At 32.8% G+C, this 26,885-nt stretch overlaps 2 protein-coding genes across 3 annotated transcripts; one reads left to right on the top strand and one right to left on the bottom strand.

The window, feature by feature from the left end:
• The first annotated feature begins 1,857 nt into the window (after positions 1–1,857).
• On the top strand, positions 1,858–3,581 carry LOC126743727 (MICOS complex subunit Mic60-like). Of its 2 annotated transcripts, none has more exons than XM_050450944.1 (3): positions 1,858–2,206; positions 2,268–2,553; positions 3,426–3,581. In XM_050450944.1, exons 1-3 carry the CDS (start codon positions 1,930–1,932, stop codon positions 3,532–3,534), a joined length of 672 nt encoding a protein of 223 aa, XP_050306901.1. In that variant the 5' UTR covers positions 1,858–1,929; the 3' UTR covers positions 3,535–3,581. The 2 variants fall into 2 exon arrangements, with proteins under 2 accessions (XP_050306901.1, XP_050306900.1); XM_050450943.1 differs by having other exon boundaries at positions 1,862–2,206; positions 2,256–2,553.
• Positions 3,573–26,885, bottom strand: LOC126743726 (replication factor C subunit 1). Its single transcript, XM_050450942.1, has 13 exons — positions 26,738–26,885; positions 26,264–26,678; positions 25,903–26,151; positions 25,562–25,843; positions 25,009–25,509; positions 21,191–21,358; positions 20,975–21,124; positions 20,693–20,922; positions 19,328–19,674; positions 14,524–14,790; positions 14,202–14,421; positions 3,897–4,079; positions 3,573–3,842 (listed from the first exon to the last, which is right to left on the bottom strand). Exons 1-13 carry the CDS (start codon positions 26,744–26,746, stop codon positions 3,747–3,749), a joined length of 3,117 nt encoding a protein of 1,038 aa, XP_050306899.1. The 5' UTR covers positions 26,747–26,885; the 3' UTR covers positions 3,573–3,746.

Here is a 26,885-nt window from a genome sequence, read left to right as displayed (position 1 = left end):
TGCCGGAAGTGTTTTTTTTTGACATTGAAAGTTTAAGATTTCATTATGGTATTTTAGCCCCTCTGACGATTTAACGGTATTAATAATAGCGAAAATAATGATCTGCAGAAGACTAGTGCATCTAATCGAGAACTACAATTTTTATTAAAAAAAGAATTTTTTTTGGGAAAAAAATTAACTTTCTTCAGTTCTATCTGTGTAAAATTTTTATGCTGCCAAATTTAACAAATATTCATTTCGATTAAATGAAGCTGCATCGCTTCTGAATAAAACGACGTATCAACCTTAACGCTATCATTTAGACAGGGTTAGTAACGTGCATTTGAAAATACCTATTTTTCTAGTTTTTTTTTTAGTACTTTTAATAACTTTTTAGTGACGCCATCTAGAGTCAGAAAATAAGAGAATAAAGAGAATATTTTCCTATATTAATCGTTCTTATAATTAAAACAGGTTTTAAGTTATGAATTTTTGAACATTTTTTTCACTTTGGCAATTAAATCTCATTGTTTCAGCATTTTTACAAGTACCCTAAAAGTAATTTTTTTCCAAAAAAGTACCAGTCGCTAAAAATCATCCTGCACACTGGTTTTTCTTGGATAATCGCCAAAAAAAAAAAATTTATGATCGATATTTAAATACTAAAACCGATTGGAATCGGGCCGAAATTAATTATAATCTCTTTCTGAGGCTTTATTTGTACATGTAGGTATTATAAGGCAAAACTAAACTTTATGATACTATTTCTATTGCCTAAAACATCGCCTGAAAATGGTCGATTTTCACGTCTATGGTCATCATTTTCCTAATTTTAATGGCCTCTTTTTACGCCAGATTTGTCGTTATGGCGTCACATTGTTTTAATCGACTTGGCCATTCTTCTTTCTACTGTGATAAAATTGCTAAAAACTTCCAGGAAATAGTATAGAAAAATTCAAGAGACTCTTGACAATACGAATGTATGCATATTTTTTTACCAAATCCTGTTCTTTTAGTGGACAAAGTTTTGACGTCTTAGAATTTACCATATTTTCATGCGCCACAGCAAACGAATACAAATGGCCTTTTGCCAGACAAAAGTTACAGTACCTATAGTGGGTCTGTACCCTATTTAGGGTTTACTTAAGGTTTAATTATTAATTTATTGCAAAACATTGGGTTTCAATGTGTCGTTTTAGTGACCCAATTCAATTGTGTTAACTTTTAAAGATTAAGTTGGATGTGGAGTATCCTGCCTTCTCCAGGGCGAACAGACGATTAATTTTTTTTGTTCACCCTGAAGAAAGCCTAATAAAGGTCGAAACGTTTTGGCATTAAAAGAAAAAAAAAATTAACAGCTTGGATTTTAATTGATGTGAGGTCTTAACCCTTAACCCCTCCAACTTAACCCTTAAAAGTTAACATTATTGAGTTTTTACAAAGTTTACGTCAAGTGCTCAAGTCTCTTCATGATTCTCCGAAATATGATACACCCAAAAACTGTAAATATAAGACCATGTGAGACATTTGTTAAACTATCTCTTAATAATTTTTATTTTTAAATAGATTCTACTGACCCAACTCTTTTCTACTGGTCTCAACTGATATTTTCTTAGATTTCAAGCTTATGTAAATGTTTCCTATACTCCTGATAGCCGAGTTCCGGAAGCATAGTAATTTGAGGGATGGTTCTGAAGCTCATTTCTTAATTTAGATATTTTTCGTTCTTGGCAACAGCTCTATACAACTGAAGATTAAGAAAACCTTCAATGTTTAAAGTCAGACCTCCTACTACCCTCGGCCTGTTGTGGTATGACCGTTGTAAACTATTCTGCCGTATTCCTTGCTAATCGCAAAAACCGAACACACCTTATGCCACTCCTCCAATGACAACGACAAATTTCCCATATATGTTTGTTTGTTCATCATAACTTAGACCACTTCAATGTAATGTTCGAATTTTTGTATCAACGTGGCAAAATTTACGGTGTCAGAGTGTCGGAAAGCAACGCGAACAACGAGCTGTCCTTCCATGATGCTCCGGCTTTATGGTGCGCCTCTCAATCCCTAAAACAAGCGATCAAATGGGGCTCCCCGGGGATCCCTTGGAAAAATCAAATGCGCCCCTTGCATAAAGAGTTGGGCGCCATGATGTCCGCCGTTTCACACAACGACGAATTGGCCCGCGTCGTTATTAACGGGGTGCCTAAGGAGGCGTTTGAAAGAGGTAATAAATGTCCATATTGGACGTCGGGTCTGACTGAAACTTTTTCCAGGGATTTTTCCAGAAGAAGCCTTAAAGCAACGGTTCAACGAAGTGGACAAGTTGGCGCGTAAAGTGGACTTGGTGCCCGCAAAAGGAGCCCCTCTTCTGGTCCATATTTTATCTTATCTTCAGTCGATTCTACTGATTAAATCGGCCAGTTACATCTCGCAGTCTGAACTGAACGATGAAGAGATCGATTTTAACAAGTTGTCCACGCACGATATTTTGTATAGAGCGCGTTTTTGGTTGGATAGAGGGGACCTGACGCAGGCGTTAAAATATATGAATCTTTTGCAAGGAGCTCCAAGGTAAAAAATAAATATAAATATTTACGTTTAACTTATTAAGAGATTAAATGTGTGTCCGATTTGACTCCCTTTGATGAATTGTTTGTCCCATGAAACCCAACAAGTCAAAATCAAGTTTATTGTGCATTAATATAGCGTATATATACAAAAGGTGTTATTCGCGTAGAACAATCTTCCATAACACCATAAATATACAATTACGGTACTTTTAAAAAAACAAGAATAAGAAGCACACCGTTAAATAAAACCCTTTAAATAATGAAGTTTTATCTTAATTACTATTGTACAATCTCGAAAATCTCTAGAGTTCAATGAAAGAGGGAAAATATTGTGTATAATTCAAAGGAGCTAAAAAAATTATTAAAATACCGAATCCACCTCAAACCTAATCCTTAATATAATAGTGTGGAGCAGGCCTGTGACTCGATGGTTCCTTGGGAGCACTCCTGAATTTTGTGGATAAAGACAATTTTAGAATTTTCAATTTTCGGTGTAAAGGAGTGGGAGGATCTGAACAAATTTGAAGAATTTACTAAAGGGATACTTCTGGAATTTCTGATAATTTGAGCGTATACTTTAAGACATTTCAAACCTCATCTACAAGAACTGATCCTCCCCCAATAAACTGATATTCACGACTAAAAAAAATAGAGGTGAAATTACATAATGCCAATTTAAATTTACTTATAAGGTTGAGAAATTTCTCTGGGAAGTTAACCTAAGATAATCCAACCCTAATTTTTTTGGCATTTTTGTCAATAACCGTGTAAAATTTACTTGGACACAACCATCATTAATTTGTCCGACAATCATTCCAATAAGGGATTTTTCAAATTATTATAATGACCTTTTTATAATTTATTTAAAAATAGGGTAGTGGCAAGGCAATGGATTCACGAAGCGAAAATTCTGCTAGAAACTGAACAAGCGGCCAATTTGCTTATGGCCTACGCCATATCTTGTGGACTTAAGTACCTATAAGATGTCTTTGTCTAGTTTATTAAATAAAAGATCGTGTACAAAAAAAATTATTCTATTGTATAGTGTAATATAATAAATGTAAAAGTTTAAAAACAAAAATATCCTCAAATAAAACAGCAACGAGCACAAAATCGAGACATTAATTTTTACACTTAACACCTAAATAAAATGAGACATTTCAACGCGAGCCCTTTAATTTAAAAAATCAATACTTATTTCCTATTTTTTCCTTTTGTACCCTTAGTATCTTTAGCTTTTCCTTTCGCTTTACCCTCCGAAGCTTTGCTGGTGCTCGCTTTAGTTTTCACCTTCAAAATATATAAAAAAATCAGATGCGATAATAATACAAGAGAACAATTTACCTTGACCAAAGCATCAGTGTCGACATTGTCGTCGTTTTCATCTTCATCATCTGAAAGGGCGGCTTCTTCGCCTAGAAGGTCCTCCATACCGTCTCCACCGCCCTTTTTCTTTTTCGACGCCGTCGGCGGCGCGAAATTCAACGTCATTGTTTTATTATAAGTTCTCGTAAGGGCTGCTTTTACCTAAACCGTCAGAAACATAAATTCGAGTCTTGTCGACTTTAAGTATCTCCGATTTTGCAATATTTTAAAATATGAGTATAAAGAGTACTTTGAAAAGAATAGATTAAGAGAAAAAATTTTGCGGATTATTCACATAAGACGCGAAAAAATAATATTTAATTCCTTTAAATTATGTCAAAAAAGAGGTCTACTCTAGTCTATTTGATGATCGAAACTGGTTGCTATTGATAATTACATTGTCAAACTTTTGATATATGATCTCGCAGTTGCCAAATTGTGTATATTTTCTATAATAAACATAATTATTGCTCTAAAGCTCAATGTAAGTAATAAGAAACAAGTATATCTTATATAAGAGAAAACACGAAAGGCATCTAAATCTATCTGCCAAAATGATAGCAGTGTTTTTACATTATAATAGTGAATGGGTTTCACTATTTGTACACAAGCAAAAAATGCATACCCTTATGCAGAATGCTGCAGAAGTTCGTAGCCTTGAGATTCTATTCATATGAAAAAATATAAAGAGGGCTCGTAAATGTCGAGCACATGGGGGGCGTAAGCCTACAACAATATTTTAACTTTTAAACAATTTATCCCAATCCAATTCAAACCAACCCATCCCAACCCAAGTTTTCAGTTTTAACCAAGTTTGTTTTTTTTTAATTTAATTTTAATGAAATTAAAAAAAACATATTTAATTTCATTCAAATTAAATAATTTTTCCAAACCTACAAAATTCTTAGTTGCAAAAAAAATTAAAAAAGTAAAACTGGCACATTTTTAACGTAAGTATAAGATCATTCAACCAATGACGATATCGAGTCCCACCGCCTATCAAATGATTTATGTGAGAGCTTCATTCGTTGGTGAGCAAGACGCTCTTATCGCTAATACGCAAGCATGCTTTGGGTGAGTTATAATATAAATGCTTGGGGAAAAGCCGGATCGAAAAACCCCATCAAAATTCATTCAGGTACCTTGTAGCGGAAAAGGTTCGCTCTAAGCAGCGACGTTGGTTTCCCACTATTTTACATTGCAGCGGAAATGCAAAGGCAACGGCTGAGTAAACTCGCGTCTATATCCCAACACTATTGCGGAGAATGCGCTTGTCAGGCAAAATATAATATCGCATTTAAATTTGGAAGATGGGAAAACCATGTATCGTTCTAAGAGCATTTTGTATTTTTTTTGAGTAGGACATATTTTTTTCTGCTCGTAAAAATAGTACAAAATTTTATTTGTAACTCTTTTTTATTTTGTTTTAAATTATTGTATTTAGGAAATAAACAAAAATAATGTTATTCTTTTCGTTTAATATAAAAATATATCGTGTATTATCACTTCACTATCAATTAATTATCACAAACAAAGTTTACTAAAGTAGTATAATCATCAAACTCTTCATCCTCAACTTTTCTCTTTCTTTTCCTTTTTAGGGATTTCAAAGATGTAGTTACTGGTAATGGCTGTCTACGATTTTGTAATTCAGATTTCTTGTTATGAGGGTAGTACTCACTAGAAACTAGAGGGCTTATTGTAGTTGTTTTCATTGCACTAATAGCAGAAATTATAGTTTTGATGTTTTTCTTTGCATAAGTAATTTCTTCTAAATTATTGCTATTTGATATCAAGCTTGTCAGAATGCTTAGTTCTTCCAGAGTTGACTTTTTTTCTAACTGAACGGTATCTCTAGTGTTTTGATTAAGTTGGCAGGATATAAGCTGATGTTCATCATCAATATTATTTTCATCAATATATAATAAAGAATCTTCATTATTCATGGAGAAAATATTTTCTCGTGGAGTAGGAGGGTACCTTGTACAAATCATATGTATATATTTACACATGTTATACTGTATAGCATAATCGTGGCAAGTACATGAATATGTATGAAGGCAGCATTTACATTCATTGCAATTAAAATTGCATTGGCATACTTCTTGAGTATCTTTAATACATTCAACAGTATAGTATTCTAAACCTGGAGTACTATTCGTGTTCTTAGATGAAGCAACAAGCCATTTCTGTTTAGGAATATCTTCAAAAATTTCAACAGTGTGCGCGAATTGCTCGGCAATTTTATGACGTTTTCTTAACTCACTAAGTTTATAGGGAACCCTGTTTCTTGATATTGTCACCAATCTTCTTAAAAATTTCATACGAAGGCATTCTAAAATGTTAATAATGCTGACATCCAGTCTTCTCTGACATTTTCCTGCCATTTGAGGATTATGTTTCAACTCCTGGTGCCATTTTTCCAGACACATGTTAGTGTTCTTTTTAAATCCTTTCCGGAAACAATGGGCCCATTGTTCAGGTCTTTTTGCATAGTAAGTGGCAAAGTACAGTCCATATTTTTTTGTATCCTCATCACTAGTTATACTTTTTATCAGATTAGTCATCATTTTCTGGAAAGTTAACTCATCAAGTTCATTAATTAATAATTTTATATTTTTCTTAACTTCTTTGCGTTTTTCAACCGAATTTATTTTAGAGAGATTATCATTAAGATTTCTTTTTACATGCCAGTCACATAAAACTTTGTTAGGTGAATGTTCATAAACTTTCACAAAGGCATTATAAAATATATTACAATCGTCCGACATAAAAATTCTGGGCTTAAGTTCTGGAATTTGTCCCATGGGTTGGTCCCATGGGTTGAATCAATCATTAAAATGTTATGCCCATATTTTGCAAGCATTTCTGTTTGAGCTGCATTCATAAAAATTAAAAGAAAATTATTTTTTCCTATGGTACTATGTTCTACACCATAAGGTTTATACAATAATATAGGATTATCCAAGTTAGACATCTTTTTCAATCTTTCAATTAAAATAGTTACACTTTTAGTGTCGTCTTCATCAAAAATCATGTCTGAATTTATTTTAAAGGATTTACTTACATTAGGTAAGTCATGTTTTGTTGGTATAGCTAATTCTGGCTGAAGGGTTAAAATTTTTACTTAAATCATTCAAAATTTTGTAATGGGGAATTCCTTGAAACATTTTTCCAGCTAATTATTCACGTTCAAACTGTGTCATTCGCAGCCTTCCTACTTCCAGCTTATGTCCTATGTGGGTGGATATATACTTGACCATAATGTTCCCTTAAAAAATAATGACAAAATTAGGAAACATGCCAATATCAGTAGAAATGTTTCTACTATTCCTATAAAAGTAATCTTAAAAATATAGTACCTACCTTTGTAATTTATATTTGTTGTTATCCTTGCTGGACAAATAGACTCAATTTTATTTGAACCCTTAACTTTTGGTTGCCGCTCTCTTTTTGTATTTTTGACATTTTCTGTGTAGTTTCCAGATCGGTGACAAATATATTTTATTATTTTTGATTTGTCATTGAGACTTCTGGAATTTAAAAGAACATATGATGACTGATTATTTGTCTCTATTTCAAGCTTCCACTCCTTAAACTCATCAAATGAATTAAATTCCAGGTTTTCTTGCTTCAATGGTAAGTCATGCACATTGGAAAAAATGCTGATCCAGTTCAGTCATTAAAGAAAACAAAGTGCTGCATAAAGGGCATTTTAAGGTCTTTAAAGTGGATGGTTTCACGAAATCTTTGTGTTTCCTTTTCATGTGAACGTTAATATTTGATTTTGTACTACATTTCGTCCCACACTCCGTGCAAACATACACAATTTTTCTACAAAAAATGGGAATTAATATTCTTACAATCTCAATAATGATAATAACTTACTGGGCATTAACCTGCTCCTCCATTTTTTGAAATGAAACACAAGAACACAATTGTGATATAAAACAAGTAACAAGTGATAATCACATAATAACTTTGCCAGATTTGCCTTTGCAAAATAACAAATAAACCACACTCCGCATCAGTCCACACAACAACAGCTGATGGGATGGAAAGAATGTGACATTTAACATTGAACGACCAGAGGCATGCGCAATGTCTCGCATTAGTGTTGGGATATAGACGCGAGTCTGAGTAAGCGGTACCGGCTGAATAAAAGTGGCGCAGTGAACGATGCTCTATGGGCAACGACCAGAGAGGCGCTCACCATGCCCCCGCCCATTCAATCGATCAGTTTGGCTAAAAATATTTAGAACTCGTAGCGGAAAAGGTGTTTTAGGAGCCCCGGTAATAAATTGGCAGACGTTTATAGATTGGCCCATGTGTGACTTTTGTTTGGTTATCATATCGTATTTCTGTAATGTTTCTAGTCAGCTCCGTTCCTTGCACATAAGTGGTGTAGAACCTCTCCGAGACTCTGTCGATATATTTCACACCGGTATTCTCGTGCAGTTCGCGGATCCGAGTGTCTCTGTCCGCAGATAAAACGCCTCTCAGGATTTTATTTTGAAAAACTTGGAGGCGTGTCCGATATGATGCTCCAAACTGGAGCCCCGTATGTTAGAGAAGGCCTTATGATTTGTTTATAAATTGCCAATTTATTTTCCGGGTGGTTTGAAACAGATTAGGGCATAAAGTTTTTGCTGCGCGAAGAGAGTTTTTTTGTATTACCGAGGAGATGTGCGCGGGGAAGGTTGATCTTTCGTCGAGTACGATCCGAAGGCATTTTTCTTTTTTAGCGGGAGTAATAGGAGTGTCTTTGACGATAAGTGGAGCTATTATTCGGCGATTAGTGAATTTTTGAGTAAAAGAAACCATTTCAGTTTTGGCTGCGTTTACCTTTAACTTCCACTTCATCATAGTAGGGGAGGAGTATTGTTAGGTGGTGGGATAATCCTTGTTTAGTTGCTTGCACATAGAAGGATTGTATATAAATTACTGTATCCTCCGCGTATAGTGCCAGCTTAGCCCGGCTCATAGTTCACTCTCATTACCATTAAACCATGAAGCGCTTGCGGCGAATACTCAAAAACGCGTTTATATCGTATATAGGTACACATCATGATTTTTTTTTCTTTTTTTATTATTTTATTAAAGAACATCTTATTCATTAAGATTAGCTTACTATTTCATATTCAGAAATGTTAAAAATCGGAGATACCTAAAGTCGACTAGAACCCTAAATTTCTGTATGTGCCAAAAGAGAAATATTTAACATTTGAAAAAAATACATAAATTCAATATATCTCGATCTGTGAAACCAGCTACCCTAGCTACAGACTCAAGCTAATACAACGATCTAAAGACTAGGCAATTAAGTTTACTGTAAAAAAGGAATTAATCAATTACTAAATAAATGAAGTTCTTACTGCTATATCCCTTATAATTATGGATAAAAGCTCTTTCATTATTTATTTTATTTATTGCACAAAGCAAAATATTGTAACGAAATTCAGGAACACACTCCTATCCTTACTCAAGGAATACTCTTTTATGTCGGGAACACACCTTTATTGACAACTTCAAAAACTCTAACCTGACTCGCGTTGACTGTTGTTTAATTGTTTTCAAGGTAAAAACTGACTAAACAATTAAAATGTCTGAAAACGCGATACCTTTTAAAGACCCATGGAATGATTTAGAAATGATTCGAATTTTTGTACATTGTTTTTGCTGATGAGTAACAATAATTTCAAGAGAATACTGACAGTCAAAAGAAGCAAGTATAGAAATTCTAGAAAATATAAAATACAGGGATCTACAAGAATATCACCTAAATGGGGTCCTCAAACAAGAAGAAATACTTGAAAACTATAGGTGAAAATAAAATAATAACTAAATGTAAGTAGAACCTTAAATCAACTTAAAACTAAAAAAACACGAGCAAAACAGTACAAAAATTATCAGAATAATTGAAGAGTAACTTTTCAAAATGAATTGGTGGTGGCCAACTAATTAGAAACGATTTAAAAAAAAATACTTTATTCAATGTTTCAGTTCTTTAAAATAAATTAAAACCAACTTGTTGTAAAATTTTGATTGTTCATCACAACAGCAATATATAATTTATTTATAGAGATTCCACTAAGAAATTTCTAATATAAACAAAATTTAAAGATAACACAGTTGGCCATCTACTTAGAAACGACGAAAATAAACGCGCGTATAGTTCATTTCAAACCTTTGTACTGGTAACAACTTGTGTTTTTTGTATCTATAAGCCTTGTGTTTGTGTCTTCCACAGTTCACAAAAAAATTGTGATCCGTCAATGCGTAAAATAATTTTTACGCTAAGGGAAAGAGGTTGGACTTAGTAAAATAGCTGACCACCTAAGAACATAAAACGTACGAAAATATTCCACGCAAGAGAAGATCTAAAAAAACCAGCCAACGAACTGATGAAACTATTGTTCGAATGGCTAAAATGAATCCATTTTTAACCTCCAACCAGATTAAAGAAGAATTTTCTCCAGCTATCGCGATATTATCACGAACTATAAGACGACGACTTAATGAGGCCAACCTATTTGAACGAGTATCCCGCAAGAAACCACTGCTAAAGAAGAAAAATCGCCAGGCTAGATTAAAATTCGCTAAGGACCATATTAATTGGACCATAAAAGAGTGGAAAAAAGTATTATGGTCTGATGAGACAAAAATAAATCGCATTGGTAGTGATGGTAGAATATTTGTGAGAAGACCAAGGGGTGCGGAAAATAATCCGAAGTGTACAACCAGCACAGTCAAAAATGGAGGTGGAAATATAAAATTATGGGGATGTTTTGCGTGGTGTTGGTCCATTAGTGAAAATTGACGGTATTCTTGACCAAGAAAAATATAAAGATATTATAGAGAACCACATGTTGCCTTTTGCTGATGAAACTTTGCCGGTGTCTTGGGTTTTGCAACAAGACAAGTACACGGGTAAGTCTGTAAAAAAATGGTTTGACGATAACCATGTTGATGTACTTGATTGGCCCTCATGTAGTCCGGATCTCAATCCCATTGAGAATCTTTGGAGAGATCTGAAAACACTTTTAGAACATAAAAATATTTAAAACCTTAAAGATCTGGCGGAAGAAGCAGAGCAGGCGTGGAAATCGATACCACTAGCGAGATGTCAACATCTGGTGGAGTCAATGCCCAGGAGATGTAGAGCTGTCATTGAAAATAAGGGATTTGCTACAAAATATTAATTTTTTTAGAGTTTAGAGTTCTTATTTTGTTTTTTTAAATTGATAAATCTTTGGTTTCTAATTAGTTGTCCAATTCAATATTTGTTTAAAAAATGAACTTTTTTTTTAAAAGTATATATGTAAAGACAAATCCACTAAATTTATGGTAATATTAAAGGTAAATTATAGTTACGACAATGGGCGAGAAATTTAAGAAAAAACAATTTTATTTACAAAAGATTTATGATTTTTATTAATTTATTCACACTGTTTCTAATTAGTTGACCACCACTGTATATCAAAATTTTTTTTTCACCAACTACAAAAAACGAATATTTCTTGTTTCCGTTCATTTTAATCCTGCTTAATAAGGTATTTTCATAGATAATGCTCGATAAATAGTTTTAATTAAAATCAAAACTAATAAAGATTGTAAGACAAACTCAATAAACAGTTAGACATAACGCTTTTTGATCCATCATTGTGAATATAATGCGTTATGTTGTGGCTGATATGGGACATAATGCTCGATGTTGTAAACCTTAAATAGGGAAAAAAAAAGATAAAACTCAGCTGAACAGCTTTTTCATTTAATATAAAATAAAACACATAAAGCCAAGATATGAGAAATAATTTTAATAGAAAAACTTATAAATTAAATATGGTCTACTCGGTCTTCAACATCTTTTTTTGCACGTTTTTTAGATTCTGACCACGCTTTACTAAGGCACTGGTATTTTTAATTCGTCGTCAAAATAATAATAATAATAATAATAATACAGAAACACTTTGATTAAGGTTTTCCATATAAAAACAACAAACACGTTAATACATCAACAGCTATACTGTAATGAGTAACGATATTAAGTATTGCAGAATTTAAAAAATCAGATGTTTACACGATATCGTCATGCGAATTTTCCGTCTAGTAAATATCGTAATGCGTTTTGATGTATCAGATCTCGCGGACATAATTCGTTTCGATGTGAACATCTGATTTTGCACACAAATTACACAAGAATTTAATGCTATCTGATTTATTATAAGTTAATACGTGTATAGAAGAAGTGAAAATAAATCCAAAACCGCAAGAAACTGAATTTTGTCCTCGGGTGGACATAATGGGCTTTGATAAGTTGCTCCTCAATTCACGTATTTATATTTTCATAACAATATTATACTCGTAGATCTTAGAGCCAAGATAATCAATCGATTTGAGATTCAAATTTTTCATACTATTTGATATTCTTAAATTTCGAACTACATCAGTCCTAGTTGAATGTGAATGATCCACATAGTTTTTTAACAAAGACTTTTAATACATAAAAGAACAAACACTCAAAACATACAAGGAATTTTTCGTTATAATGTTGATATATATAGGTGTTCGTTTTTCTTTTCTAAATATTATAGTTTTGTATAATTTTAAATGGTTTCAGTGTATTCTCATACATGCTTCCCCAGGATTCAATTTTAAGCAAGGATTCTTCAAGTCCTTTATATACAAAATTATATTTATAAGTTGTTTCCAATTAAAATTTCTATCAATTATTACCCGAAGGTATTTACTTCATTAGAGCAGTTTTTTTCTTTAACTTTCTCCCCCCAAGTATTACCTACAAAGACCACAAACTGTTGTCATTTTTAATTTATAATTTTTTAGTATGTTTATCCTTCTCATTAACTGCATCGAATATGGTTCTATAGATATTTTTAAAGTCATGTTGGTTAGGATATATTTTCGATTTGTAAAAGTTAAATTTATGCTGATTAATTATTGTTTTGTTAACAACATTTCTGTAGTTAACGTAACTTTCTTTATCTATTATAAGACCATTGGTAATCCACGGTATGAGTTTCTTGTGTTCTGTATAATAAAGTTTTTGTGTTTTTTTTAGGTTTTTGAACAAAATTACAAATTTTATATGCCAAATTTAGTGCTGTCGAGCCAGGGTCATTCAAGTTTAAAACTCCCTCCCATTTCTCTGTTTTTATTACGTTTTCAAACCTTTCAGAACTAAAAGATGTTTTATTTTTAGAAATATAGTTTTTCCATTTTTACAAGAAAAATTAATCATTACCAAATAACCTTCTGTGTATTTTTCAACGAAGTTGCCCTAAATTCGTTTCTGAGAACTATAATCCAAATATGAGCTGCTGATTGATGTTACTCTTGTTGGGCAATTTATAGAGCTAACAAAACCATGAGAATTTAAAGTGCGAGATAAAAATTAACATCCATAACTTTAAAAATTTTGATGTTCATATCACTAAGTTCTATCTGTTGTTTATTTTTATTAGAATAAGAACTTATTAATAATTATCTAATTTTCCAAAAAATAGATGTATATCAGTGGAAACGGTCTATAACTAATATATCTTAATTAACATTGTGCAACACAACAAGTTTTTTGTAATTTGCTAAAAGTAACTTTTACTTTAAAGTATTCCATAATTGATTTATGCTGCATTTCTGTAGACAATTGTACTATCATTTTTACTAATATTTGCATTGTTCTAATGTACATTAAATTGGTTCCAGAAAAAACAACAAATTATCAAATTTGAAAAAGATGTAGTAAGTTTACCACCTTTTTATCATCTTTATCACAGTTAATTATTGTACATTGAGACTCCTTCAGTAAATCTAACTGTTCTCCAATTTCAATTTCAGACACATTATAGCTGTCTAAGTGTATAAATTTGATTTTAATCACCCTGTAGGCAATACAGTGTGAGCTGCTAGTAAATCAAGTAGAATTTATAAGGAAGAAAGAGGAGATCTAATAGTTGGTAATTTTTATCTTTCAATATGCTTGTTATGCTCTCGCAGACATTTTTCCAAGCACTTGACTTATATTTTCCAAACATTTAAGTAAATTTTTATATTTTTCTGGTTCTCAAAGCGCGTAATTTAACTTCTTTTCAGAGGGAAGTCTTCTCAGAAAAACTTAAATCAAGGCGAATTTATAAATGAAATCTTGGGTGATGTAGCTGTTTTTGTTATAAATCATATAGAAAAGAACGCTTGTTTTGAGATCTCTCCTCTGCCTTCTAATAGCACTGAAACTAAACAAGAAATACTTCAAACAAGAATACATACCTTAGAACTGACACTATCGAACGGATTAGCTTTCTTATCCCGAAATCCGGACATCAACTCGCACAAATTAGTCAAATCATCCCTTAAAAGCGAATACGACTTCATCACGTCCAAAGTATCCGCGATTCCCGCCTCTTGCTTCTCCTGGATGGGCGTCAGGAGCTTTTTTAACAGCGGCTCCGCATAGTCCAGCCGCACCGACACTTTATCGCCGGATATGCTAGAAGGAACGTTTTAAAAATAGCCAATAGATAAGAGGTCATAATGCGCGCTTTATTTATTTCCCTGCATATCCGATTATATTTTATTCAATTTTGTGTACCTTGTTCTTGCGTGTGCGTGAACTTCTCCGATGATCCTCAAACTCTTCGTTCTCTGGGAGTTTTTGCCGAACCAACTGGGGAATCGCACCTTATTAAAGTTTCCAGACATGTAATAACTGGGAAACACCGTGGAATAGAAGGCCTGACTTTCCAAGAGGGACCAGTTATTGGTGCTACGGATTTTTGATTCGATCAGGTCGCTCACGCTAAGGGATTCAGCGGTTTTTTGGCGGCGTAGTAAGATTTCCAAATTTTTCGGCATAGACCTGTTATTAGATCAAGAGAAAATACGAGGATAAACAAAACAACATTTTATAAAAATCCGTTGAAAAGCGAGAATATTTTTATACAAAATCTTGATCTGTTGGTAAAGGTGTAAGGACATTCTATGAACATGAACTAAAATAATAAGTGATGAAATTTTTCAGTGATTTTAACAATAATACAATTGAGGGGTACGGTTACAAAACAGCTTAAATACATTTTTTATTAAAAACGACATATAGATGGCGTTTGTTTCTTTGAATTCAACTTCGTATGATATCAAAATTATTTGGCTAAAAGTTTTCTAAATCCCTAAGAAAATAAGGTAGAAAAATAAAACTTTAACAAAAAAAATAAAACTTTAGGTAAACTTTTTGTGATATGGACGATACCATTAACCTTGGCACACCTGGCAAAGGTAAAAAAAAACTAGACTAAAACAAAAAATAAACCTAAAAGTTAATGTGGTTAGTACATATTTGTCAAAAGTACTATTTTCTTTACCTAAAACCTTACCTAGTCACCCAAGGTGTAGCCATGAAAAAAGTAAGTTTACGTGTGAAAATTTGTCCAAAAACGATTGATTCATTGATGAATTCGATCCATTGAAAGATCCGAAGGATCAGTAGTATAATTTTGCTGAAACCAGCTGAATTGTGAAAAATTCCCAAATATCTTGGAAGGTTCTGCTCTTTTCAAAGGCCGAAATCATTTGTAAAAAAAAATTAAAAACACTTTACATAATCTCGTGATGGATCACTGGAATTTCACTGAAAGTTCCCAGAGGTCAAAGAATGTTAAGGAAAAGCCAATAAAGTGTCCTTGTCTTACGGATTTTATGTCCTTCAGCTGCAAAACTCTGAAGCGTAAATAGATTCTGAGGCACTGACCTGAACCTGTTCACATAAGGATCCTCACCTCAAAGTTATCAAAGAACTTGGAAATGGCAATAAGTGTCCACTTTGTTTTACATCTTGTACTAAATCTAAAGAGCTTAAGCTGGTCTCATCATTTTTTGAATTAAATAAATCATTTTCTTACAGAATATTCAAACTTCTCAAAGGAAATTCTAGTTACAGCTTATATTCCTGGGCTTGGATGAGCTTCCTAAAATGAAAAACGAAAAACTTTGATTGGAAAGATTGGAACTAGTAATAGAGCCAGAAATTCATTTATGAATTTTGATGGGTTTCTGAAGCCTCACCCAGGGTTATCAGAAGTCAAAGAACTTGGACATGTAAATGAGCCACCCTTATTCTACATCTGTAAAGTCTGCCCAACCAATCTGTAGCTAAGCGGTATCGGTGCGGGGAACGTGGTTGTAGACTAGACCCGCCTCATTTCATTCATGAAATGGCCAGTGACGTGCGAAATTTTATAAACCGATTACACAGATTTGAATGTATTAAATATTAAAAAATATGGTTTGGTTTTAATTTTAAAATAGGTATTTGTAGGTAAGATATTAATTTGGAAATTAAGGTCTTCTAAAATATTTTATTTGTAAATATGTAATAAAAAAATGACAGACAAGATTAGGGAAGTTTGAGATAAAAGTAAAGTAAAAAAAACACAAAATTTGTAATACACCTACTTAGTTTATTCACTTAAAATAAGAGTGCCGTACTCGATGCCTGGATATCGCGAGGGAAAGAGCACGGCAGATAATCCGAATTATGCTGTTTAAACATTGAATTTACTACATAATATGTATAATTTAAATTATTATTTAAATAAGTATAATCAATTTGTACCTGTTGAAGATATATTGCTAACCACTCCAGTAACAGTCTCACTCTGCCAGCATTTTTTAAACGTTAGGTCATTGTCTATCCAAGTTTCATCTAAATAGACAATATTGCGACCTTCGGCTCGGTGTTTTTTTATTTCTCTTAGGTATTTATACCTTAAAGATGTTATTTTTGGAAAATTTTCTTCTTCTGGCAATTTTTGCAACAGCTTTCTGCTAGTAGGCACAACTTTAAACCCATATAAATTCGATTTATTAGGTGTTTAACTATTTGAAAATGAAAGTTGTCGTCTTGTTCTACCTTCGTCATTCGCGGTCTTTTTTTGCCGGGACTAGAAAGCATTTTGTTGGGGTCCGTCCGCATTCTTTCTTCATCTTCTTTGTAAATTTTTTTCACCATTGAAATGCTTACCCCAGTATATTGAGATACTCTTTCAAGTTTGCGCTTTACTGGTAGATTAACGAAGTTATTAGTAGCTTCTTCATTGCAAACCCTAAGAATTTGTACAAGAAGTATATAATCCTGATATTCGATTTTTTTTAGTCGTTGTTCCAATTCATATTACTTATATTTATAGACATTTTATATTCAAAATAACCAACATTAACTTTAAATCTTTTTTGTTTGTAAAGCAATCGAGCTTGGTTTTATTTCATTGAATATGATTTTTATTTATTACAACATTAGGTACATAATTTTTGAAATTTAGTGTCGCATAAATTATGATTTTATTTTAATGTTTTTTTTTCATAACTGTGCTTAGGCTTTATAATTCTCTTATTATCATTTTACTTACCTATAAACATTCGCAATCACTTCCCTTGCCTGGCTATGAATAAAGTTATTCATTTTAACGTAAATAACACAAAAACTGTTAAAAATTATGAACTTTAACAACAAAGAAACAAATAACACAAAACAACAACAAAACAGCAACAACAATAATAGCAAATAAACTAAACTATGCTACACTACTCAAAAGTCATAGGTCAGAAATTAAGTAGGTACCTAAAAATACAACAATAAAAACAGTTTAATAGCTCAAAAGTATTAACATACGCCGCCGCCACTGAATCCGCAAGAAATCGATATTATTCCGAAAATTACACAAAACCTGGTAGGATGCGATCCAATAAGATAGAGAAAGACAGAGAGTTGCATAAAAATAATAAATTAATGGCCGCGATGTCATCAACCAATCACCTGTCCCCAAACAGCGAGATGCTTCCGCGAAAGCACGACGTTGCCGGCTTTGTAAGTTTTAGTAGGAATTTCCGATAAATGTTAGTCAATATTGGATTTTATAATACGCAAAACATTAGCAAATAGAACTAAAAAATATGGTTTAAACTGCATTACATTATTTATTATCTTTTTTATGATTAAATAGCTTAATTTTACCATTATATTTACTTTTTATTCAATACTATTGCATTTTTGCAGTAAGACGTGACAACGCTTCAAAATTTCGCCCGCATTCTTTTCGTAGACACAGATCCGATGGCCAAACTGTAGATTAGGTGTAATCGTGTTAGCTTCTCTCATCCTTCTCTTAATGAAGTGAAAAATTTGCAGAATATTTAAACTTCTCTAATGAAATTCTAGCTGGAGGTCATATTTGTGGACATGGATGACATTCTGAGAGGCAATCTAGGAAATTCAGAGTTCGCTCTCAAAAAAAAACTTATTAATGAACGAATTATGTCTATTGGAGGTACTGACATGAACCAGAATTTTATGTAAGGATCCTGATGGGTTTTTGGAGCCTTACCAAGAACCATCAGAGGCCAAAGAACTTGGAAATGCTGTTGAGTCATCTTGATTTCATGTTAGACTAGGTGTAAAGAGCGGTTATCTCATTTTTAATGAAGAATTTCCTTGCCGAACACACTTGGTTTCTATTTTTTAAGTGCGTGCATCAGAATTCATAAAAATATTTCAATATTAATGAAAATGTTATGACTAAAGACATTTTTTTTCAGTAAAATTTTAACACCTTGTATTTCGAAAATGAAGTGTTTCACGGTATATGTTTATCAAAAAAGGACTTTTTATTAAGACATAATACGCTCTTAAAATGTAGACACCGCAATTGGGGGACACACTGTATAATTAAATTTTGTAGTAGTAATAATAATAATAATATTAATACTAATTTTCACCCTCCCAGTTCAAGTGTTTTTTTATTAAATCGTTCAACAGCTTTTTTGAAATTTTTATCTGAAGAATATAAAAAAACACAATTTTTAAGCTTATTGCTAGTTTGATGATTTTCGGAAAATATTTCGTTAAAATTTGATCATTTTCCACACCTTTAAGTACTTTCTAGTTACAATACCCGGCTAAGAAGTAGGGCCGAGACATAACTATGGAATCAAGACGAATAATTGAACCAATTAGAAAATTTTAAAATACAACAAAGAGAAAAAAACAGTAAATTAACAATAGGCCCTAAATTTTACTGAATATACAGTGCTTTTATTTCAAAACGATCCACCCTTAATAACTTTCATTAAAAAAAAAAAAAAATACGTTAAATTAGATATACAGGGGGACTTTTAATTATGCATTTACTAAAGTTCTGTCAATCACCTCCTCACCTCCAGCTAACCTCACTTTAATATGTCAAATGGGAACCCCCATCGTGTGATACATCATAGTAAGCAACGTAAAATTCTACTCTATTCAACGGTACCAAAACAACTGAAATCGGTAAATGTGTAAGCAAATAGTTAGCGAAAATGTCTAGAAATAATGAATATTTTATTTACGCCTCAATTAGTCTTACCCAGTGCATTCAGGCTCCACGAACAAATAATTCTCCTGAACGAACATCGGCAAGAAACTGTAATCGTAGAAGAACAACCTCGATTTGTCCACCAGGGACATGTCCTTATTCTCCTGTTTATTGAACACTTTTTTGGTGACGTCCCACGCACCGAAGACGACGTCTTTTTGTGAATTTTTCGACTCTTTCGCGACGGTTTCCGAGGATAAATCCTTCTTCGCAGCCGACCACATCGCCAAGTGGTTTAACGTTTGCCGGATATCGCAGCCGGTGCCCTCGATCAGTTGGGCCAAGGCGTCCGGTTTGATTTTCAGGCCTTCTTTGAAACATACCGACATCATTGCACCCTGTAATCAATCAATAATCAATGGAAGCTTTATGTATATTAAACCTATATAACACCAAATAAATTAATAAGCACTCTTAAGACTAATGCAACGTCTGGGGCTGACGAAATACCTGCACTATTTTGAAAAAGTATCATCTTATTAAACCAGTTCCACACTACCGCTCAAAAGTATTTGCCCACATATGACTGTTTTAAAGTTATAACTAAAAATAATAAACCCATTAGTTATTCTTATGAAACGGTTTATTTATAACAAAATGAATATAAACAATACGTTCGATTCAGAACGTTGGATTCAGAACGACGAAACTAAGACAAAATCGTTGGAATTTTCCCGATAGCTCCCATAGAAGCCGAGATATCGGCCTTCAAAGTTTGGTTTTTTCATTTTTCGAGTATACCCCCCCGTTTGGGTTTTTTTCAGAATTTTTTTTTTTTTCTAATTTGAACTAACTATACCAGCGGATTGTTCTCATCAAGTAGATCACAAAAATACCGGGTTATAACAGGATTCGATGAGAAATAAGGAAACGAGAGCACTTTGAAAATTCGGAAATTGTCACTTTTTGTTGATCCATGATTGATTATTGCCCATAAAGAAACCCTCACATTCTTTATTTAGGTTTAAAGAAATTTTCTAAGAATATTTTAAAGATTTCTTCAAATTTGCAATTTAAATCATGACTAACCAGTCAGCTTAAGAGACTTCAAGTTTAAACCTGTTGATATTTGATTTCTTATTAAAGCAACAGTTATATAACGTCATACTTTCATTTTTGTTGTTATTTATCAGAAAAGAAATGTACTGCAAGAAATGATCTGATAGATTGCTAACAATTACTTTTAACTTTAATCAGGTTCACAAGCCTAATATATTATCCACCTAAATATATTATCTATTGTTGTTTTCGTATCCAGATGGATTCTGGTTTATTAAAATATTGTGCCGGTCGGTTTTAATAAACTTAATATAAAATCATTTAATAAATTTTTTAATTTAGTTTTAAAACCCTTACCCTAATTTGAGCGACTTTAGGCTTCTCAAAATTCAAGGTATAACAATGAGTGACCAGAGTTCTCATTTTCTGTAAATCCTTATTATTACACATGCATATAATCGGGAATTTTGCCGTTTTAATAAAGTTAATCAGTTCGGCTATCCCTCCACGATCCTCGTTCCCTGCCATACCATCAACTTCATCCATCAAAAGTACCCGTTTTTGGTTTAACGTCGTTTTATCTTTTGCTATAAACAATTGACCGATAATTTAATTTTCTTATGTTAACGATTAACTTACTTTGACTAGTAAATCCGGCAAGGGTCTTTGAACCCATCATATGAGAGATTTCTTCGTGTAAAAGTTTCTTATTTCTGGTGTCGGAGGCGTTAAATTCCACAATATCAAACCCTAGCGCTTTCGCAACTATGGTAGCTGTTGTTGTTTTGCCTTAAAATATTTAATATAACAGAATTAATCTTAATTTTTTAATTATAATTATAACGATCCACATACCCACACCAGGTGATCCATTCAAAAGGGCTGCCTTAAACCAGGATCCGTCAAACTGATTGTATAAGTTCGGTCTTGGAAGTTTTTTTCTGATCTCGGGATTTGCATTTTTAAACCAGTTTTGCAGCCAATTTTTCAGCTTGTTCATGTTGCTGCTTTGATGCTGTTGACCTAAGGAAATCTGTATTTTTTACTTTAAGAATATATTTACTTAAAGAATATAAAAATCAGTAAAATACAAATAATTGAAATACATAACTGAAGTTGAAGATGAAAATGAAAATAAGTAAGAAACCCATAAAGTCATTTATTACAATGTCAGGAAGATCTATAATAATCTGCCAAAAACATTGAATGAATCTGACTGTTTTACAATGTTTAAGACTAAACCTAAAAATTGTAAAGGCGCTTTGGTTTTTCTTCCCTGCTTCCCTAAATATATTAACTAGTACTAGATTGAAGATCTTAAATATTTTGCTTTTAAACTTGTGTACCCTCAGTTAATAACTTGTCCTTTTAATGTAGTGATCGACCGATAATGACTTTTTTAGCCGATACCAATAAAGTCTCGGCCGATAACGATATATATCTGCATATCGGCCTTTTTTTAATTGATAACTAAAATCTGAATATTCTGTAATATAATTTATAGTTCTTTAACGTTCAATTTAAAATCATAAAAATAAAAACAAAAAATGCACTTTGGCAACACAGCAAAAGGCGGTAATTTATGCGGCTCAGCTCAAAGTCGTTGGTAAGTTCCCTTAATTTTTCGGTGAATCCCGTATCCCGTGCGTTTAGTGCCGACGCCGTGCATTCAGTATTTACATTCTTAAAAGAGATCGTTTATTTCTTGGCGTAATTTAGTTATTCTTTAACAAAAACATATTATTAATTGGAGTTTGGTGAAGTGTAAAGTAGCGAAATGGATAGAAAAAGTATTTATTGGAAATATTTCATCAAGAATAAATTATCCCCAGCAGATAAGAAATCCACGGCAAAATGTAAATTGTGTGACATAACCATTTCATTGGGGGGAGTGAGAAAATTGGCGAATACCTCAAACATGAAATACTATTTAGAGAAAAAACACCCTCAAGAATATTATAAAATGAAAGGGACTGATACAAGCTCAGGTTAGTACTAAATTTTTATTTCCCAGTTCAAGTTATAAAAATATTTCCAAACACCTGCTTATTCAGAATTATATTAGAATTGAAATGAGGGGCAAACCACCCAGGAAATTTTTGCTAAAATTCTAGGGATTTATTAGGAATTTAAGGGAATTTGCATAAAAAAATTACCCCCAGGGGCAAACCACCTAAAGATTTTTTGCTAAAAATGTGAAGAATGTAGTATATTGTTGGGAATTTGGGGAAATTAAAGAAATTTGTGTAGGAGGGGGAAAATTTTTCTTTTTCATCACTTTAAATTGTTTTATTAACACCTACGATCTGATTTTATTTAAAAACAAATAATATTCCCGTTTATTTCAACGTTTTGATTTTTTGATCACCCTGAGTCTATTGTTTTTTTTTTAGAAACGGCTGGACCTTCTAGAAGTACTTCTACTTCTAACTCTAAGCTATTGCAAGTCTCACTGGCTGACTCTTTCAAGCAAATGCAAAACTGGGACATCAATTCATCCAAAGCGAAGGAGTTTTACTACCTTATAGGTGAAATGATATGTTTAGATAATCAGCCATTCAGCATTGTATCAGATGGTGAAGACAGCAATTCCAAATTATCAAATTCCTTCTAACAGATACTTCAGAGAAAAAGTTGTACCAGATATTTACTCAAGAAGTGACTCAAAAAATTTCAAATATGTTGGGAAAAGCATCTTTTACTACAGATATTTGGACGTGCAAATATACAAACACTTCTTTTTTGTCTCTCACAATCCATTTTTTTTAAAAAACATATTTAAGTTTAAACCAGAGATCCCATTTTTCACTTGCCTGCAAGAAGTTTTCAGGATCTCATACAGGAGACGCCATAGCTGAAGCATTTCATTCTTTGTTACAAGAATGGAATATAAAAAGGGAACATATTCACTTAATATTAGCAGACAATGCTGCCAATATGAGGAATGGTTTTGTTAAGGCCAAAGTAAATTATGAAGCATGCTTCATTCATTTTTTACGACTTGTAATACAGGATGCTATAGGAAGTCAACGTGCAGTCAGTGATTTAATAGCAAAATCAAGAAAAATCGTTTCGCATTTTAATCACTCTCAAACTGGTCGCGATAAACTAAGTAAACTTCAAGAACAACTAAACCTTCCCAAACACAAACTTTTCCAGGATGTACAAACACGTTGGAATTCCTCATTTTATCTACTCTCCCGCCTACTTGAACAAAAACAAGAGGTAAATTTATATATTTTGGATCATGGGACACTTACAGACTTGACATTTTCCGAATGGGAATTAGTTGGAAGCGTTTTAAATTTGTTAAAGCCATTTGAAGACATTACAAAAATTACAACTTCATCAGACTGCTGCATATTGAAGTCATTCCATTTGTTTCGACTATCACTGCCTATCTTAACAAAGAAAACGCTAATTTTGCAGGAGTAGGTACAATGAAAGAAGAATTGAAAAGCAGCTTAAATAAACGATTTCAGAATATATTTCTAAAAAAATATTATACCATCGCGACTTTCTTGGATCCTCGCTTCAAAGACAATTTTTTTACAACAAAAGACCGTGATTTTATATGCGAATACATAACTACAAATCTAAAGTCGCTAATAAAAGAAAACAATACATCTGTAGAACATTCTAGTTCCCCTCTCATTTCAGATACAATAAATGAAACTATAGAAATTGATAGTGATGACGACAAACCACTTGCTAAGTATGCTCGAACTTCTGAACCTGAGTCTAGATCTGTTTTGGAATGTGTACGAAGAATTTGCCGGAGAAGGGATGAGCTCCACAACAACAAAAACCATTCCAACAACATCTTGTGACACAAAATTATCTTCTAGAGCATCCATTTGTGAAGAAGTGAATGCTGAAATTGCAGAATATAAAAAACATTCTCTTCTTGAAAGAAAAGCGAATCCTATTTCTTGGTGGCAAGAAAAACGAGAAGTTCTACCATTATTATATAATCAAGCTCTTATATATTTATCGGCACCAGTTGGCAATGTTGCAAGTGAGCAAATGTTTTCAGAAGCTGGAACCGTAAATTCGGCGAAAAGCGAAAAAAATCGGCTGAATCCAGAAACAACCGAGACACTAATATTTTTACATGATAATTTGCCTAAACTCCCTAAACTACATTATTCATATTAAATGCCTCTATTTCATATTATATATACCATAATTTCTTAAGATTAAGTTGTTTGAATTATACTTTAAATTTAAAAATAAAAAAATAAAATGTTTTAAACTGCTATGGTTGTTTTTTTACACAACGGCCAATATAGCCGATATGTTTATATCTATCGGCCGATATATCGGTATCGGTCAATCACTATTTAATGTCCGATTATTTATTGTTTGTTTCATAACCTGTTTTTTCAAAATGTTTTTTTTAGTGTTTCATTTGGATTTTAGCTTATATTTAAATGCCTTATGTTACTTAAAATATTTTTTATTTACTTATTTGACTTTAGTATAGCTTTATCAACAGAATTGTAAAGTTCTATAATAAAGCATTTTTTGAACTTAAACTTGCTTTAATTTGACCCTACAAGAGAAAAGTAAATTGTTTTTAGTAACTTAGGCCTAAACATTCCTTCACATATAAAATGTATATCTTAAATTGACTTATTTATTCAACAGAAAAGGAAATGAGAATAGCTTACCAATAATCATTGTCATGTCAGTGGGTTTATACTTTTCGGTCCATGATAAGTTTTCAGTAGTGGGAACCACTGACTCCCCTCTGACTTTAACAGGCTCAGCAACTGTCTCTTTTGAATCTTCTTTAATCTTTCCAGTTTCTTTTACTTCTTCTTTAATTTTAACCAACTCGGGTGTAACTTTCTCTATTTTTTTTGGCTTTACTTTCTCTTCTAAGGCCTCCTCTTTAATACCTTCAGTGGATTCTTTTTTAACATATAACTCCTCCTCTGCTAATTTTTTCTTTGGAGATCCGCCATCTTCAGAGCCACCAATTCCAAGATCTTCGGAGGCCACATCGGATTGTGCATCACCTTTTTCAGCATATCTGGGCTGTTGCCCAGACTTTACCAAAATCATGTCCAAAAACTGATCCTCATCTATTTCTGGTATACCATACTTTCTTGATTTTTCTAATTTTGCTGGTCCAGGTTGGTCTCCCACCACCATGAAGTTCACTTTTTCTAAAATTCCCTTGTGAAAAGAAAAAAAGACAATATTAACTTGTAAACTTACTTGATACCCCATGTACCACTCTTCCACCATGATCTGTCACTAATGTTTCAAATTCATCACCCTCAAGGGAATCCAGCACTCCAGTTCTTAAAAATGTTAAATTCTTTAAACAATCGGGGTTGCCCTTGGGATATACTTTCTCTCCATGATTTTTAGGGCCTCCCCTGTGCAGATAAGCAGCATACATGCCTGCCGCATTATATTTTCTGTCTATTTTTGCCCATTCATCGATACCAGAGTCAGTTTGTTCCAGTTTCTGCTTTTTTTTAGGTGTAGGTGTTGCTGAAATGGGGAACAAACATTAATTTACTGGTAGTTAAGAAAAACAATGATTAATATACATTCTGATGTTTTTCTTGGTCTCTTCTTTGGGGTGATTTTCTCCTCCTTAACTTTCTTCTCCAGTACTTCTGTTTTGCTCTTTTTATTTGATTTTTTTGCAGTATTTTCTTCATCTGCTTTCATTGCTTCTTCAATAGTTTTATCAAGGAGGTCTAAGTTGTCTAATAAAATTGTGTCATCTGTGTCATCTCCATCATCTTCATCTAAGTGTTTCAAAGTTTCTTCAAAGGCTTTATCATTATGTATCCCTAAAATGTCATGAAACTGTTGCAAATGGAAAAAACAAGAATAAACTGCAAAAAACACTGATATACCTATCTACTACAGTTTATATATAAACTAATAAAGATTATTACTTACTTCCCTCATTTATGGCAATTTTTGTTTTCTCATCTTTACTACTTGACTTATCCTCCTTCTGCATCTGCTTAACCTGAGTCTGCTTAATTGGCTTATTAAAAAAATCAATATCCACAGGTTTCAACTTTTTTAAGTTAGGCTTCTCGTCCTTTTTAGACTGCGCTTTTTTCTTCTCCGATGAAGATCCTTTGGCCTTCTGTGAAGGTGATTTGCTGCTTTTCTTCTTTGCTTTTCCATCTTCCTCTGAGTCTGAACTGAGCACATGAGCCCTACGTTTCACGGGTTGCTTAACCGCGGTTTTTTCAGGGGTATTTTCCACAATGTCCTCATCGTCCGAGTCTAGAATTTTAACAGGTTTTTTTGGTTTTAGGCCACCGGCCTTTTTGGCCATGGCACTAAACATGGACCGAATATCCTTCATAAAAAAATCATGGTTAATTTGGGAACTATGGGGGTTTTCGAAGTGGTACTTACTTGTGACATATTTATGGATCATTCAGTTGCATTTGTTGATGTTAAATAATTTTTTTTACTTTTTTAATAATTCTAACAAACTTCAAAATAAATAGAATACCGCGCACTAGGGTGACATTGACGTTGAAGTGACAAGAAGAAGTTGTCA

This window comes from Anthonomus grandis, chromosome 13 (assembly GCF_022605725.1).
Source record: "Anthonomus grandis grandis chromosome 13, icAntGran1.3, whole genome shotgun sequence".
NCBI classification, from domain to species: Eukaryota; Metazoa; Arthropoda; class Insecta; order Coleoptera; family Curculionidae; genus Anthonomus; species Anthonomus grandis.
The sequence above is the reverse complement of the archived record's forward strand: the minus strand, read 5'-3'. Positions and strand labels throughout refer to the sequence as shown.

Coding starts and splice junctions, on each gene's coding strand:
- LOC126743726 (XM_050450942.1), bottom strand. Junction 25,844..25,902: donor ACCAAGAAAAACATCAGAAT/GTATATTAATCA, acceptor TCCCCATTTCAG/CAACACCTACACCTAAAAAA. Junction 14,422..14,523: donor CACGCACACGCAAGAACAAG/GTACACAAAATT, acceptor CGTTCCTTCTAG/CATATCCGGCGATAAAGTGT.
- LOC126743727 (XM_050450943.1), top strand. CDS start 1,930: ATGTTCGAATTTTTGTATCAACGTGGCAAAATTTACGGTGTCAGAGTG. Junction 2,207..2,255: donor TAAGGAGGCGTTTGAAAGAG/GTAATAAATGTC, acceptor AACTTTTTCCAG/GGATTTTTCCAGAAGAAGCC. Junction 2,554..3,425: donor CTTTTGCAAGGAGCTCCAAG/GTAAAAAATAAA, acceptor ATTTAAAAATAG/GGTAGTGGCAAGGCAATGGA.